The sequence below is a fragment of the Phyllosticta citribraziliensis genome (genome assembly GCF_038025025.1).
Source record: "Phyllosticta citribraziliensis strain CPC 17464 chromosome Unknown J3D65scaffold_5, whole genome shotgun sequence".
NCBI classification, from domain to species: Eukaryota; Fungi; Ascomycota; class Dothideomycetes; order Botryosphaeriales; family Phyllostictaceae; genus Phyllosticta; species Phyllosticta citribraziliensis.
In genome coordinates, this window is record NW_027117342.1 from 2,285,784 (window position 1) to 2,302,353 (window position 16,570).

Below are 16,570 nucleotides of genomic sequence, written 5' to 3' on the forward strand. Positions count from 1 at the left end.
GTTTTCACTTCTACTTACATTGTGGCCCTGTTGGAATCTGAACACTGTTCATACGGTCCAAAATTCTTGTTTTGATAAGCAACCAAGACAATGTTGTCTCTTAAGCTCTTCGCCTTGTTGGTCACGACTTTCACAGCCAGTGTGCTTGCACAAGTCCAATTTGGAGATCTTCCTGCTTGCGTGGTATGTCAGTCCTTGGTCTGGAGATATGTTTGCTGAACGTTTTTACAGAAGAGTTCCATCCTTGGCTATGTGGGACAAGGCAATTGTGATGTTGTCGACACAAATTGCATTTGTGAAAATGCTGCCATCATCGATTTCATTGGAAAGGCGGTCGGGGCGACTTGCGACAAAGCGGATATTGCAAGTAGGTCGATGATTAGAATAGCCTTGTTCCCATGTCTAATGCTGATGGATGCTTCAGAGCTGGTAGCGTTCGCGGAGCAGCTGTGTCCGAAGCTTCAGACGACCACCTATGACCCAATCCACAGTACGACCATCATTTTTCGAGGAGTCGGCGGATCATCCACAACCACTGCACAATCGTCGAGCTTGACTTCGACGAGCGGGTCAGTAGTTTCTACTTCCCCGACTTTGACATTTTCTCTTCTTTCGTCGACTCCCACGACCACGGCAACTTCATCGACAACAGCCACACCGACGACCAACACGACCACAAATGGAACAACACCCTCGCCTTTCCCTGGAGGAGCGTCTCAGCAACCAGAGTTTGGACTGACGAGACTGGTCTCGATGGTTATTGGCATCGTCCTGATGGGCATGATTTTTGCGGACTTGTGATTCGGCCGCAGGCAAGGAATTCCCGGGTCGCCCATATGTGGAGGATTTAATTGGAGTGTGTCATTGTGGGTTGATACTTGGAAATTTTGGGATTGATGGTTCAGGTTCTTGGGTATCTTAAATCTGGTGACAATTATGGTACATCAGTAAGCTCTTTAAGAGTTTGTCCGCGTACCATCTTAGCAACCTTATCATCAATGTGACTTATCCGACGGGCACTACCTACCTGCAAAATTATTAGCGTCATGATCAGTCGATTGATATATGACTCGGTCATCCGAACCATGCTTGTATCCCATCATGTCTGCCCTCTATCCCCAAAGACCATGGCATGATCCTTTCTGCACCTCCATGGCAGCGACCTTAGGCGAATTCTCTGCTTTCTCCAATATCGCACACGTCAAAAACGCCTTCTTCAGGTATACCGCTGCCCGATAGAGCCTTTTTAAGAAGCCTTGCAGGCTCCAGGACGTCTTCTTCTGTCAAAACCCAGGTGCCTGCCAGTGATGTTAGCTTTTCGAATGCTCCTCGAGGAGATCGAGGAACCGACCCCAATGCATCGAAAGCGCTTGCTTGCATTTCGTGTCGAGAAAAATGTTGACGCTGTCAAAAGGATTCGCATGCATAGGAGACATGACGGATCTAGGCTCATAGGCGCCGATTGGAATCAACCCAAGGTCGAAAGGCCCGCGCAGATCACCAATTTGCTTGAAAGCAGGGCAACGAGGGAGCTCAGCATATTTGGCGCCGTAATCGTCTTCACCCCGAGGAAGATCGGGGACAGCGCGGTAGCCAGTGTCACTGTTATGGTTAGAAAATCCTCTTTCTCAAAATGGTCCAACTGTCTTACCCAGCAAACCACACCTTCTTGCCTCCACTGGTGATGCTCCACGATGACCACAGCGTGTGGTTTTTATCAAAGAGACTCCTCGCGGCCGTATGCTGGCAAGGGAGGCATTCAATAGTTGCCGAGATATTTTCTGCAGCAGGTCGAGTCCCTGCTTCTACTACTTCCGCACCACCGCTCTGGTGACCTTCTTTCGTGTCCACTTTAGAAAGATGGACGTCCTTGGCCTCCCACCAGTCCAGCTCAATTGCGTTGTGTATCCCAGAATCGACAAACCACTTTTTGTTCCCCAGAGGCGCAAAAAAGTGCGCGTTCGGGTGGAGTTCCTTGATTTTCATGACCGTCGGGTAGGACAAGTGATCGTAATGCGCGTGAGAGATCACGACGAGGTCGATAGCGGGAATGTCTTCGATTGGACAAGGAGGATCCGTGAATCGCTTTGGCCCCATGAAGGAGAATGGAGAACACCTTGGTTCGAATACAGGGTCGAACAGCACGCGCAATCCGCCGGGAAATTCAACGTAGTAGCAGGCATGTCCAAGCCAGGTCGAACGAAGCTGGGGAGTCTCGCGAGAGGGCAGGAAAGATGGCTTGCGAACTGGTACGGTCGGAGGAGTGGTATCTGGAGTATTCGCATTGCCGCTAATTCTTCTCCTGAGAACATGATTAGCAGGCGGGACTCGTTGAACGCGTAAGGATAGCACACCAAGTCATGGTGCGAAGGATTTCAAAAACCGTCATGTTCCGCCATGATTCCCAGGGATTGACGAAGCCCTTCCCAGCCTTGGCGTGATGAGCCTTGTCCTGAACATCCTCTGGAACAGCACCGGTCAGCTGAGCAGCGGAGACGACGGTCGCATAGAGGGCAGCGCTCGTCGAGGCAGAGGACATTTTGGCAGAGCTGTGGTAATGCTTGCAAAAGTTCCAATGGTGCTTGGAGGAGCGGAGAAAGGAACGAAGGGACCACAACATCGGGCCAAGGAAGGGAAGGGCGTTATATGCTGGTCAGACAACGAGGCGCAATGCAGCCAGGCAGCAAAGGAACGGAATAGTAAACCAGGGCGTGTTTATTCGTTGTCCAGTCGGACGCTGGATCCTCCGCCGGGGCGATAAACGAGCCGAACTCCATGGTTAACTCCGGGCCTGGATGCTAAAAGCCGTGTGTGGCTCATCTGGGACAAGGGAGGGTTGATGATTTGGAGGAAGCATTCCAGCTTCCGTGGGCCAGAAAGCTTGGGACCATTCAAGCTCCAATATTCGGACATCGGTAATGGGTTCTGCAGCGATGCTGTCACCAAGTCTCGCCTTCCGTCGCTGTCCTGCGGATGCCAGATGGCGGATGTAGAGGAACGACACAAGCGACAGCAAGACACGACCTTATCTTTAAGCTTCTTCGAAACCCATCCCGACTTCGCTGCTCGACGACGAGGATCCTTGTACCCCACAGTCGATCTCGCGCCCACGTGAAGCGCGTTCCGTCTGGTGCCGCAAAGCGGTTCCTTCGTTTATCCTAGTCCCTAGCCCAGGGCTCCGCATTCACCTGGAACGTCATCCCTCTGTCAACACCTAGGAGCCCTTCATCAACCATGGCAGCACCCGAAGCCAGTGACTGGGACGAGGCCCGCTGCGCCGCAGCTCTGGCCTCGCTCGAAAGGCTTCAATCCCAGGTACGCCATCCGTCGTTGCAACAATGTCCCAATCTAACACAACCACTCCAGCTTGACGACCTTCGTCTCGGCATCCCCTCCATCCTGACGCCTTTGAAAACACTGCATCAGTCTCCAGAAGCAATGTTCCGCGACTTCAAAGACTCGGCGACCGCCGTGTCCGTGGCCCTGGCGAACTTCAAAAACGACTGGAAAAGCGAAGACATTCAGCGGCTGCTGCATCATGCACGAGAGAGCGAGAAGAACAACCCAGATTTGAGTCAAGGCGTGCATGTTCCCAAATATGGATGGGTCGAGGCTGCCCAGAAGCTGGAGCAATCTCAAATTAAAGAAGGGGAAGCACTAGAAAAAACCACTAGTTGAACGGACAAGGCCTTGCTGAACATCGAGACGGCAAATTTTGCGGAACACGCCCGCCGGGCATGATACACCAAACATGCCATACATACGGGAACCCTCGCGCCGCATGCTAGGAGAAAGGAACAGCCAGCCCTCCATTATCCCCTCTTGAACCGCCCCGAGTCCATCTCGGCACCTCACCATCGGAGACACCGAATACCAGATTATCGAATGAGAGGGACTTCAATCGCAAGGGAGAGCATCATGAGAGGTGTATGGATGCGGGGCCAAGATGTTCCCTCTGGAGCCAGTATTGGACTCTCTGACGACGGACGGAGTCGCGAAAGGCAGATTGTGCGTTCTGCGTACTTTGCCACTCGGTATCGGCAAAGACTGTCCCGCTCTTTGAGCTACTTTTGCTGGTGCCTGTACCAAGCCCGCTCCCCAACGAGAATGTCATGTCCGAATTAGGGTTTGTGGTGTCTCCTGTTCCTCGCGACCGAGGATTCGAGATGGGACGAATGTCTTTTGAAGCTTTTCGGCTCTCAATCTGGATGGCTGGCCCGCGTCCTGTCAGGAGATCGAGCCATCGCCCCAAAACGGAGTCGCTTCTGCCCTCTCGGTGCCAAACCCAGACATGTTGAGTCTGAGCGGGAGGATGCGGTTGGTTTCTCAATATCGATTGCGTTTTCCTTGGTCTGCATTGATTTTTTGTTGCTGAGGTTTCGCTGGAGCTGTCTTCACTTTGATCGTCAAGCTGGATGATGTTGTGACAAACGTCTCCACGCTCTGCGGCGTACTCGGAGTAGTAAGGCATTTTGATAGAGAATGAAGCCCACAAGATTTGGTAGACTTGATGTCACGAAGGGGGAAATGGACTGCAACAGCCCGGGGGCAGTTCGTTTCTTAGCATATATGTATTCCTTGCGTCGCGTAAGAGCAAACGCCAGTTGATCCAATCAGAACCACCTTCGATTTCTACCTTGGTAGCAGCCTCGTTTCCGCTCGCAAGGCTCAGAGATCTACCGATGTGGAACTCAAACGGTCATGAAATATGTTCCGAGCTTGAAATAACCGCTAGCTTGGGGGTTTGATGGAAGAGAATAGTGACATCCTAGTGCAGACAGACGAGGGCTCCTTGGTCATCGCGAGACCTCTCGATGAATCCAAACGAGTCTGCCCTCACGCAGACAGAAATTGCAACATCAGGCATCTGAATCGCTTCCCTTACATTTTCTACCCCTCCTTAACCACTCCATACCAGTGCGTTGTTAGGTGCTGCTCGCTCTTGGCATCGAGCTCCAAACGACGCTAGTGTTGATCCGAAAGATCGTGCCAAAACATCGCGCGTCAACTTTCAAGCTTACCACCTCCAACTGCCACCCGGCGCGACTCCTGCGCACCATCACCCGCCACCTTTCTCGGAATCCCCTACAAACGCGCGGGATGTCTTTCTTCGGTGGAATCGGCAACAACAAGCCGATGTTCGGCTTGGGCGCCAGCTCGCAACCCGGTGGAGCTTCTGCAACCCCAGCGCCGCAAACCAACAATCTCTTCGGCGGACTTGGACAACAGTCGACAGCTCCGGGCGCAACGGGACTCTCTGCACCACCTTCGACCAACCCGCTCCAGCAAACAGCGACCACCCAGCCCGCTGGCCTACAGGCAAACACACAACAACCCGGACAGGCTCCGCAGCAGGGCGGTCCACTCGGTCAGTCGCAAGCTCCTGGAGGCCAAACTGCATACTTCGACCACCTTTTGGAAAGAAGTAGGAAAAGGGCGGCACAGGACAATGGCTTGTCGTCAACATTTGGTGATTTGCCAAGCTTGCAGCTCGGCCTCGGGGACATTGCGAGGAAAGTGAGGAACCTGGGCCAAGGAGGACCTTCGGCACCGGTAACTCAGGATAGTAGAGCGTGAGTGGGTAACTAGCCTCTTGAACTTTGGTCTAATGCTTGTTCTAGACATTACTTGCTCGCTGCCTCTGGCGTCAACACCACGGCTGCGCTGCGCGACCTTAACCAATTCAGCGCCACGGCCGGCGTTGGCGCAGCGGTGCCTCCTCCCAGCTCTACTGATGTAGATATCGATGCCTACATCTCTGGCCTTCACTCCCGCTCGACGCTAGCAATGATATCCGAGGGTCTCGAGCAATCCAAGCGGGACTTTGACAATTTCCTCGAGGACAACATCCAACTGGAGTGGGACTCGCAGCGCAAAAAGATTTACGAACATTTTGGCCTTGGACGCCAAGTTGAGAACCAAGAGGCAAACGTCAGTGGCCCGAGAGAATCAGTTGCACGGGGTGCGTTTGGCCGTTCGCGTCGCAAAGGCCGCGGGCTTGGTGCCTCTACCAGCCTTGCTGGTGGTGCTTTTGGTGCTTCTGCCATGAGCAGGTCAGTCATTGGAAATCCCGCAACAGCCAATGGAAGGACCAATGGCTTCACCGATAGCCGCGCTGGTGTGGCGTCACCCGCGCCTGAAAATCGGTTCATGAGGGACAAGCAAGAAAAGTACGCAGCCAAGGTCAAGGAGCTTAATGTGAGGCGCCTGGAAGAGACTCGCTACACCGTCTTGGCGCACTTTGCGGAGGTCGAAAAGCAGTCGGGGACTGATGTAAGTTGGACTTACCCCTCACATGCACATTCGTGGTAATAATCTTTGGCACAGAACTCAGGTCGCCTAGAAGATGCATACCAAGCCCTTATCGAAATCACGGGCGAGAAGTCGGCTTACGAGACGCCTCCTGAAATTCCAGTGCGGGAGCGCCAATTCGCCGCCGAATATCTGGACGAGAACTCTTCTTCTGCGGGAAGCACAACAATCCGGAAGCGCATTCTGGATGGATCACGAAGATTTTTGGAAAAGAAGTTCCTAGCCGAAGTCAAGGAAAACAACATCAAGAACCCCGTCGAAAGTCGGGTTGGAGGCCAGCCCACGGACTGTAGCCAGATTCGCGGTCACATCAGACTGCTTTCTGCTCGCCGCGAGCTCGCAGCTGACAATGTTGAGTTGCAGACCTTGGGTGAAGACCACTGCTGGGCTCTCATTTTCTACTTGCTTCGCGCTGGCCTCGTCCAGGATGCCGTGCAATATGTCCAGGAGAATGAGCGGGCCATCAGGAGCATGGATAGAAATTTCCCGTCGTATCTGATCGCCTATGCAAGAAGCGACGACCGGCGCTTGCCCCCGGAGCTTCAGGCGAGGATCAGCGCCGAGTATCAACAACGTACACGCATTGCCCCAGAGAACTCGCTGGACCCTTACCGCATGGCCTGCTACAAGGTCGTGGGACGCTGCGAGCTGAGTAGGACCAGCTTGGAAGGCATCGGGAAGGGCATGGAAGACTGGGCTTGGTTGCAGTTCAGCCTTGCGCGCGAGATAAACCGGACCGAGGAGCAGGCCAGCGAGACCTTTACGTTGGAGAATATTCGGTCGACCGTGTCTGACATTACCCAGCGGCACTTCCAGGGACCTGAGGCCAGCAGCCAGTACGGAGTCTGCTTCATGTTGCATATCCTTGCGGGCACATTTGAGGAAGGTGTCAATTTCCTCTACCGGCATACCTACACGGCGGCGGTGCACTTTGCGATTTCTCTGGCATTCTACGGTCTTTTGCGCGTATCGGACTTTTCGACAGCCGGCAACGAGATTCTCACGTTCAGCACCCGCCAAAAGCCACAGATCAACTTTTGCTACATGGTGGGCTACTACACGCGCGACTTCCGCGATGCGAAACCCGACATCGCGGCTGAATATCTCGTTCTCCTTCATCTCAACTCGGACCTCGAAGGACCTCTGGGTCGGTCTCAGGCTGAGTGCTGTCATGAGGCTCTGCGCGAGCTTGTTCTTCAAACACGCGACTTTGCCGGGCTGCTGGGCGACCTCCGCCCCGACGGTAACCGCATACCCGGCGCCATCCAGGAGCGCTTGCGCCTCATTGGACTGACGGAGCAAGAGGAATTCCTCAAGAACATCACGCTGCAAGCCGCAACAGTGGCCGACGAGACGGGCCGCATCACAGACGCCGTGCTGCTGTACTACCTGGCCGAAGACCACGACGCCGTCATCACCATCATCAACCGCGCCCTCTCCGACGCCATTGCTGTCGACCTGAATTCACGACCGGCCAGAATTGAACCGCTCAGGCCCCGCGATGCCGCGACCGATGGCATGCAGTCGTCGTCCCTCTCGCTGGCCGCAATCGACAACCCCGTCGACCTCGCTTCCAAGATCATGAACCTGTACCGGAGCAACGCACCCATGTACGCACGAGTGGCGCCGCGCAACCGCGAAGCGCTGGCTTCCCTCCTCCAAATTGCGCAGGCCAAACCGCTGGTCGAGTCGGGACGCTGGGCCGAAGCCCTCGACGCGATCCACGCGACGGGCCTCCTCCCGACGGGCGCCAAAGGCGACGTGGCGGCCATTCGACACCAGGCCCAGTCGTTCAACGGCATCACGCCCGTCGTCAGCCGCGTCGTGGGCAACCTGCTCATGTGGACCGTCACGTGCTGCGCAGAGCGCCGGGCGCAGCTGCTCAACCGCGGGTTCGAGGCACAGGCGGGCCGCATGGTCATCGAGCAGCTCGAGGCGCTGGCAAGGGACTTGTTGGTGTTTGCGGGTCTTGTTAGGTACAAACTGCCGCCGCGCGTTTTCGAGGCGTTGGCGAGGGCTGGCCAGGACGTTGGTGCATAGAGTGCTTGTGGTTGTAGATAGCGTTTGATGGAGGCTTGTTGAGCATGACATGGAAGGGGTACGAGTGCATGTTGGCAATCAGAGTGGATGGGAGGCGTTACTGTAGACGGCGAAGCTGTGGCTGGCGCCCTGATGCATCCATGCATGAGCAGTTCATACTTGAAGATGGGGAGAAGGTACAGGATTAATAGCGCTTTTTTCTTTCTTTTCGTTCTTCTCTTCTGCAGACTTTGGTAGCATTAAAAGTTGGTTCGCTCTGAGAGGAGTGTCAATGCTGCGTTCGGTGTAGACAACATCATTTCCTTGTCTCTATGTATATGTACAATCACCTGTCTAGACTCCTAATAGACGTATACTGCGAGAAGAAACAAACCGAGATTTTTCAACAACATCCTGCTCTCCTGGACCTTGAATGATGGGAGCATGTTGGCATCGACGGATTCTGAAATCGAGAGCCGGCACGATGCACCAACGACGAAGGTCTCGCTACACCATCCGTCTCCCTCTGAGCCGGCCAACGCACATATTTGCCTCTTGCATGCCTCGGTACATCGTCAGTATGCTACCTTGTAGTATGAATCTTGCAACGTGACGATGCGACAAGGTAGCCGACATAGAGTGGATGATGGTGTAAATTGACGATTGCCTCAAGTGTTTGTTTTACCTCACCCGGGCAGGAAGTAGAACGATGACGACACTCCTCATACGTACAGTAGCACAGCAGAGCGTCGACAGGCCGAGAAGAGACGAAACGAAACCAGACCACACGATGCCATGCCTCAAGCAAACGCTACAGCCGTCACAGCAACGGCAACAGTTCAGCAGGAGGCTAGGTAGGTCGCCAGCAAACAAATGGGAGGTCAAACAGCCGCGGCACATCGACGGTGTGCACAGCGCGGAGCAATCGAGAGTGTTATCGAGCAAGCGCGGCACGGTTAAGTACCAAGTACATAGGAGCGAGGTAGAAGGCAGAAGATCGCAAACACACAACTCAACGACGGCGGGAAGTAAACCTACTTTTTTGTCGACTTGTTGTAACGAGCAGCAGTGGCAGATCGTGGGACAGGTGTGTTCCCGCCCTCCTGTGTTGTACTCGGACGGGATGAGTGAACGGCTGGGCGGCGGGGCGGGGCGGGCGGAGCTGCTGGTCCGTTTCCGTCCCTAGTTGCCTGCCCTTCTGCCCGTCTGTGACTTTGTGACGCCATCATGCATTACCCATTGTACATTGTGCACAGTCGGACGGCTGGGCGGAGTTGTGTTGTGTTGTACTAGTTGTGCTGAGTCGTCCCAAGTAAGCAAGCAAGCAGGCAATCAATGTCATCATGGCCGTCAGCGGCGCTTGTACGGCACGGGAGACTTCGGCTGCTATTTCTCCTACCTGCTCGTCGCGATATGGCTTGCCAAAGGCTTGCACTAAGTGCGGGTGTTTTGCGTTGGCTTGAGGCTAGCTACGTGACTAGCTGTAGGGCTGGACAGGGCAGATGTCAGAAACAAAGAAAGCGAGAGAAACGAGGGATGTCGATTTTCCGCACACCGTGCGCTCTGCAGTAGCAGCACACTTCAGCGCCATCTATCGCCGAAGAGAGTGATATGATCCTTACATGTACTGGCTGGGTGAGGAAATGGAAGCCTGCGTAGAAGCAACATACAGTAAGCGAGCCAACTCAGCAACGGCGGCCGAGCCCCACGACCCACTACCACCACCGTCTCGTCTCCACAACCGCCTTTCCCGCACAGTGGCTGCCAGCGCCGCGTGTGGTCATGTTGGTAAGGGGAGAGGGAGGCCTGTGGTGAGGCTGGCCTGATCTGATCTGCACGCCACGAGGCGGGCGCTAAATCGAGCTAAGGCTTGAGCTCCCGCAAGCCAGAGCAGAGCGGAGTGGATTGAAGCATAGCATCGAGCGTTCGAAGGATGTTGACCTAGGAGGAGGTATGCAAGTCGGTCTGAGCTGTGAGCGAGCGCCAGACCACCTCCTGGACACAAGATGCGGCAGAGACGCACGAAGCGAGCGCTGAGACTGAGAGGCATCCGTGCCGTCGGCCAGCACACTCGTGGAAACGATGTCCAAGCTGGCTGTCGGAAGAACACAGTCAGTGCGGTGCATGTTTCGTCCGTCACATCTTCACAATCCGTGACGAGTCGTTTCATTGGTGGATATACTGCGCTGCATGCGAAGCAAAGTCGCGGATGCATGTCCCCTGGCCGTTGAGCACGAGCTAGGAAGGCGCGTTGGCATTTTCCCGGGCCACCATGATGATTTGCTTCCAGGACCTACGACGTTGCTGACGCGGATTATCGCAGACGAAGCAAAGTGCGTTGAAACCCCTCGCTGCGGCTTGCGGTTACGTCCCCGGAAGCGATCGTGATCTGCCGCCGTCTGCAGATGAAAAGGGTTTCAGATTGACTTCTGCCCCGTCCGACGACGACGACGAACGACGACAAGGACGACCGTGCGCCGAGAAGAATGTGCCATTGAACTTTGGCTAGCGGAAGATCAAGGTTTGCTGGCTGTCTTTTCGGCTGTTTGGAGATCTTTTTGCTGGGATGGGAGGATGGTGGGATGTTGAACATTTCGCCGTGCCTGCTGTGGCATGTAACTCGGCGAATGGCGTCAGCGGAGAGGAGCACACAATCCAACGCCCAGCAGCTTTTTAAAAAAAAAAAAAAAAATATCGAAAAAGCAATAGTGCGAATACGCGTCTCAATTGAAGGCTGCGGAAATTGTCAGCTCAGTTGTTCACTCGGCGGTGGTTGATCGAAAAGCGAAGAGAACGTTTCTCGGCCAGGGATCAAGGGACGGAAACCCCCCTTTTTTTTTACGATTGCCATCTTTGCCCACGACGGGAGACTGCCGGATAAGCGAAGCAAGAGGGTATGTGACCCGGGGATCCCGAATGAGCGTCTTGGTGTCGGAGTGTTTCATACAAAGGTGGTGCACGGATTTTCCCCGGCCAAAGTCAAGACGGTGCCAATGCTCGTATCTCGAGCAGTAATTACCAAAGCCAGGGGGCACAGCAACTTTACGGGTTCTGCAAGGTCAGCCAAGCTCCAGAGCCAACGACATGGGACGCTTGGCTCAGATGAAGGCGACGCGCGACGCGGGACGCGCCGCCAAACGGGGTGGTGGTGTTCCTGACGAGTGGAGAACAAGGGGGCGAAGGGGGTGAGGCAGGAGAGATACGGGCGTAGAGTGGGGGTTGAGCAAGGAGGGGGCCATGGCATGAGATGGCGTCGGTCGAATGCGTGGCTGGCAAGCATTGGAACGCGATCACATCAGTCAGTTCAGGAGCGGTGGGCGAGCTCGTGGTGCTGCTCGATCCCAAGGCTCGCACGGGGCAGGTCGAGGAGGAGGCGAAGAGAAGGGATGTGGTGTGCCAGCGCAGTTGTTGCGTCAGTGGAGCTGGAGGCTGGAGCATTTCATGTATCCGGTACACAAACGGTGCTCAGGCTGCCGGTGCTATGTAAGCTGGCTGACATGAGGTGGTGGGAGGATGTGTGTTGTTCTCCAGTCTCGAGTGCTGTGCTGCTCAGGGGCTGGATTCCTGAATGATCGAGTCATGGAAGCTATCGACGGCGACGGCGTCTCAGCGTTCGCCATGGCGCCGCAGATCCCGTTGAGACCCTTGAAGCTTCGAGAAGCCAGGCCGAAGAGCACAATGCAACGGCGTCAGAGCAGCGGGTGAGTGATGGTGTTGGCCAGCGACGTCGTCAAGCCGGCAGCCCCGCTTGTCTATCCACAACAGCACAGACGGCGTGATGATGGCAGGCTGGCGGTGAAAGTCAGGAGGCCGCGAGCAAGCAAGCACGCGATTTACTTTTGAAAAACGTTGTCTGGTTCCTGGAGCGTCGACGGGATACCGTTGGCAGCGGGCAAACACAACAGCCAGAAAAGGCCGCAGAGAAGTCATGGCCGGGCGGACAGGCGGAAATGGCGGGCCGCAGCGGCCGGGCAGGCGACACGCAACTTGCGACTTGCGCTGAAACGGGGCGGATCAGAGGCTAGGCTAAATATGGCCTCTGCGGCGGCCCCTTGCCGGCTGTGGCAGGTCGACGGCGACGGCCAGCCCTCGCTCCCGTCCCCTCCTGGCGCGCCCTCGCCCTCGCCCTCGCCCTCCTCGCTGCGCCTCCCGCTATATTTAAAGACACCTGTCCACTTCCTCATCCCGCATCACTACAGTCACACTCCCCCCGATCCTCCACCCCCGTACATTAGAGGCACGGCCCTCCTCTCTGCTCCATTCTCTTCATGCATTGCACTCCTCAACAACCAACCTTCATCCTCTCCCCATCGTTATTCAGCCTCGCTACATAACCCGCCATGGCCGTATCCACTCCCTCAGCACCTGTCGCCGACCTCTACCCCTCCACACCTTCCTCCTCCGATGCCCCCGCAACCATCAAGATGGAAGATCTCCAGCGCTCCACAACTCCCTCCTCGGCTGCCCCGCCTGACGCCCCGGCCTCGATGCTGACCCCTCCGCCTTCATCAACACCCTCGCCGGGCCAGCAAAAACAACCAAAGAAGAGAAAATCCTGGGGCCAGGTGCTCCCGGAGCCAAAGACCAACCTCCCTCCTCGCAAGCGCGCAAAAACCGCCGATGAGAAGGAGCAGCGCCGGATCGAGCGTGTCAAGCGCAACCGCCTCGCTGCCCACAACTCGCGCGAGCGCAAGCGTGAGGAAATGGAGCGCCTCACCGCCGAGCGAGACCAGTTCCATGGCTTTGCTCAACACTGGGCAGAGTTCGCTCAACGCCTGCAAGACCAAATCTCCTGGTACCGCACTCGCTGTCCCGAGAAGCTTCCAGAGCTCCCCCTTCCGTCCTCGTTGACGAAATGGGAGCACAATATGCCCCTTCAACGGTACGAGTCCGAGACGCCGGCACCTCAACAAGCTCCCGCGCCCACTTCGGCCCCCCAGAAGGCGAACAAGACCACGAGTCAATCTACCTCCCACAACACCATGGACCCTCGCACTGCGGCATTTTCCAGCCCCGCCGTGCCCACCGAATCCTTTGAAAGCCCCTTCATGTCTCATCGGGAAGCCTCTTACGCCAGTCCCGAGTCTATGGAAGACTACGAGTCCCCCAACAACCCCAGCTCCCTCCCACCCACGCCCCAGAATAACACCATCGACTTTGGAGCAGCGGCGGAGCCCGGCCAGACACAACATTCTGCAGCAATGTTGTGCGACCTGCAGTGTCGGCCGGCTCCTTCCAGCCTCTCCACTTCGACAGCAAGCCGGGCGATTTCCACTTGGCTGATTTCATACCTGACAATGTTCAACCTTCTGTCTTCGACGAGACGGCAAACTTTTTCGACTACACTGGATTCGGCGACAGCAGTGCTCTTCCAGACCATCACTTCTTCGAAGACGCTCTCGTGGTCGACCCTGGATACCCTGCCGGACTTTCTGACCACACTGGTGCGAAGTCTTACGAACTGCACGCCGACTCAGGCGCAACGGCAAATGCTGTTAGCGACGGGCCAGGCATCGCTGCGTAAGCCTAGCTTTCGTGTGGCTGGCAAAGTCTCGGGCGGGTCGTTCAGCGTGTCGCCGAGAGAGAGAGCCTTACGGAGACTTGTCCGGTCTAAAACACGGAAGATTATGGCAACAGTTGTCGCCGAATCAAAGAGGCAGCGCAGTTTCGCAGAACAAGATCACGGGTACGACTATCAGCCATCATCACCACTGGCAATAACATCACATCACTTGTTCTGAGTGGCAGGCGTACAGGGCGTTGGGAGAATGGGACTGTTCGACTTGATTGGAAAAATACCTGGTACCTCTTGTAACAACAACGCCACCGGGTATTGGTTTGGGGTTTGACGGTTATTTTGAAATGGGTTACGAGTATGAAAAGACACGGGCCAGCCGGATCCTTTTGGTGGCAGGCTGTATACGAATTTAGAAAATATTATTATTATTGACTCAACACTACTCCTTTGTCCCCCTCCTTCCTGCCGTCTATTGGATCCCTTATTCGGACTGACGCGTGGAATGCATCGCCACTTTCCTCTGCCTCCTCGCCTGTCTTTGATTGCGCGTTCTTGCAAGCAACAAGGCGCGTCCGCGTTACCTTTGATAAATTTCTTCCATTCCAGCCACCAAGTCCTTGGCCCTGGCCGCGCGCAAAGCTTATTCACGCGCATCGGTTGAGCGGTGTTGGGTTGGGTCAGCTTCTTTTCCTTCTTCCGCGGCTTGCTCGCTCCCACTTGCTTGATTACTTCCTGCCTTGCATTCCTCCCACCTCATCTCAATCCATCCCCTGCCCTGTCCTGCCTGCCCTGCCTTCCCTTCCTTAGCCTCATCCATCCCACTCGTTTTTATTTTTGTCCCAAATTGCATCGCACCCACCGCGTCGGGGATGACGGCCAGATCGACCCCTGTCGTCCTTTCGTCCTGTCGTCCAGCCGTCATCTTCACATGCTGCACCGCCTGTCCTGCCCTGCCTGCACCGCGTTACGAGGGTTGCCTTGATTCAATGTTACCGTACGCGGCTCAGCCCGGCTCGGCTCGGTGCGGCGAGCCTATGTATGGCGTGGGGGAACGAGGCGAGCTGAGGCGCCGCGCGGCGATGATGACTCGACGACGACATGTGGCACGTTTGCGGTTGCCTACATGTGCCGTAGGTGTACACGTGGTGAATTTGATGCTGGAAAGAAAAGAATGGAATAGACCAGAATACCAGAGAAAGGCGCGTGCTGTCGTTCGGTTCCGTTGGTTATCATTGTTCTGAAGAGAAGGAGCGGGGGGAAAGCCACTGTTTGCTTGCCTTGCTTTCTTTTTCTGGGCAAGGCAGGTAGGTATCTGATGGCGAAGATACCCAGGTATCTTGGTAAATGTAGCTATTCAGCACCTTTTCCGTGTCTCTTGCCTGTCAGCCCTTTCATCAACCGTTTGCGCCGTCTGCTTTGAGCCAGTGGGCGCTTTCGCATGACGGTTAGAGCCCAGGCACAAGGCTTGCGCACTGCTCGTGCTGCATACCTCGCTTGTCAAGCCAATCGACTAAATGTCTTTGCGGTGAGCTATTGGAGCGGCCTTGGATTGATCTGAGGACTGTGTGGACATGTCTGTTTTGACCGGCACAGAATATTTCTTCTTCCTTGTATGTTCGTTCCTGTTTATCCTCCCCTTTCTCTGATTTTTTAAACGCGAGAGGCCATGAACTCTTTCGGGGCACAGATCGGGCGACGAAATGGGCATTCAAGTAACACAGAGCCATGTGTGGTATTTGGTGTGGCTTCAGCGCAACAGCACATCTGCAGGAAGCATAGAAGTAGGTCGATGGGCAGCGAGGAGGCGGGGCAACCAGGCAAGTGAGATTGAGCAGGACGGGCTTGAGATATAATTGAACTCGCTTCCTGTTGTCCGTGAGCCCGTCGTGATACACACCGGGTACAATAGACGTGCGCAATCTTCAAGACACTCCCGCACAGCACCATACTATCAGACGCATCACAAACGCAGACAGACAGATATCCCGGCAGACAGCCACTCAATTACACACCCACGACCCACTACCCCCTGCCACGCAACAAAGCGGGGCAGGCTGGCAGGCTGGGTGGGTGCATCATCATCTACATATGTTTTGGTATGTTTTCTGGGTTGTAGGCTTGGCACTTCCTTGCCATGCTTCCTTCCTTCCAAACACTCATCATCCACGCAACACTCCAAGCGTGCGTTCCTGCGTACGTGCCAAAGCACAACACAAAAGAGACCACCATGCTGGTCGATTCCTTTCTCCGTGACCGCGAGCTCCGTCCATGGTGGAGGAGAGCAGACGGGAAGGCGAAGGAAAGTGAAGCAGAAGACTAGAACGAAGACAAGGTACTAGGAGCAGAGAAGGGGAAAAGGTAATGAAACACTTTCTTTTTTTTCTCGTCTTTTCGCTTGCTTTCTTCTTTCTTTCTCATTCACTCTCCCGGCTTCCAGGCACACTCCCGGACTTCTCGCGGGGCCGTCCTCTGCGCATGACGTTTATCCATCCATCTGTCCGCCAGCCGCAGTCCTTGCCATTCCAGAGAAAGGTCAGGAGAGGACGGCAGAACAGCACAGGACAGAACGAGACGTCTTCGCGGTAAGGGGCCACAGAGGCAGGTAGGGGGTCCGGCAAAAGCAAAATCCGACAAAGGAAAAGGAAGGGGTCCGAACGATCGGAACGCGCTGCTGAACAGACGGCGGACGACAATCTGTAGACAGAGTGGAGACACTCGCGG

General features: G+C 55.3%; 7 protein-coding genes across 7 annotated transcripts; 6 read left to right on the top strand and 1 right to left on the bottom strand.

Annotated features, from left to right (window-relative positions):
• Positions 1-90: 90 nt before the first annotated feature.
• Positions 91-801, top strand: J3D65DRAFT_602771 (uncharacterized protein; the record flags this gene model as incomplete). Its single annotated transcript, XM_066798151.1, has 2 exons — positions 91-183; positions 232-801. The coding sequence occupies 2 exons, from the start codon at positions 91-93 to the stop codon at positions 799-801; spliced, it is 663 nt and encodes a 220-aa protein (XP_066656488.1).
• A 363-nt stretch (positions 802-1,164) lies between these two features.
• Positions 1,165-2,539, bottom strand: J3D65DRAFT_645714 (Zn-dependent hydrolase/oxidoreductase; the record flags this gene model as incomplete). Its single annotated transcript, XM_066802227.1, has 4 exons — positions 1,165-1,298; positions 1,352-1,602; positions 1,652-2,302; positions 2,355-2,539. The coding sequence occupies 4 exons, from the start codon at positions 2,537-2,539 to the stop codon at positions 1,165-1,167; spliced, it is 1,221 nt and encodes a 406-aa protein (XP_066656489.1).
• A 250-nt stretch (positions 2,540-2,789) lies between these two features.
• Positions 2,790-3,797, top strand: J3D65DRAFT_350643 (uncharacterized protein). Its single transcript, XM_066795538.1, has 2 exons — positions 2,790-3,315; positions 3,367-3,797. The coding sequence occupies exons 1-2, from the start codon at positions 3,235-3,237 to the stop codon at positions 3,676-3,678; spliced, it is 393 nt and encodes a 130-aa protein (XP_066656490.1). The 5' UTR covers positions 2,790-3,234; the 3' UTR covers positions 3,679-3,797.
• Positions 3,798-4,786: 989 nt separating this feature from the next.
• Positions 4,787-8,696, top strand: J3D65DRAFT_350445 (putative nuclear pore protein). Its single transcript, XM_066795537.1, has 3 exons — positions 4,787-5,573; positions 5,622-6,273; positions 6,328-8,696. Exons 1-3 carry the CDS (start codon positions 5,101-5,103, stop codon positions 8,350-8,352), a joined length of 3,150 nt encoding a protein of 1,049 aa, XP_066656491.1. The 5' UTR covers positions 4,787-5,100; the 3' UTR covers positions 8,353-8,696.
• A 1,005-nt stretch (positions 8,697-9,701) lies between these two features.
• On the top strand, positions 9,702-10,265 carry J3D65DRAFT_623178 (uncharacterized protein). The gene is made up of 2 exons (XM_066800135.1): positions 9,702-9,812; positions 10,002-10,265. Exons 1-2 carry the CDS (start codon positions 9,745-9,747, stop codon positions 10,144-10,146), a joined length of 213 nt encoding a protein of 70 aa, XP_066656492.1. The 5' UTR covers positions 9,702-9,744; the 3' UTR covers positions 10,147-10,265.
• Positions 10,266-12,520: 2,255 nt separating this feature from the next.
• On the top strand, positions 12,521-14,287 carry J3D65DRAFT_623185 (uncharacterized protein). The gene is made up of 2 exons (XM_066800136.1): positions 12,521-13,524; positions 13,545-14,287. The coding sequence occupies exons 1-2, from the start codon at positions 12,672-12,674 to the stop codon at positions 13,853-13,855; spliced, it is 1,164 nt and encodes a 387-aa protein (XP_066656493.1). The 5' UTR covers positions 12,521-12,671; the 3' UTR covers positions 13,856-14,287.
• A 1,650-nt stretch (positions 14,288-15,937) lies between these two features.
• On the top strand, positions 15,938-16,570 carry J3D65DRAFT_623194 (uncharacterized protein; the record flags this gene model as incomplete). Its single annotated transcript, XM_066800137.1, has 2 exons — positions 15,938-16,042; positions 16,189-16,570. The coding sequence occupies 2 exons, from the start codon at positions 15,938-15,940 to the stop codon at positions 16,453-16,455; spliced, it is 372 nt and encodes a 123-aa protein (XP_066656494.1). The 3' UTR covers positions 16,456-16,570.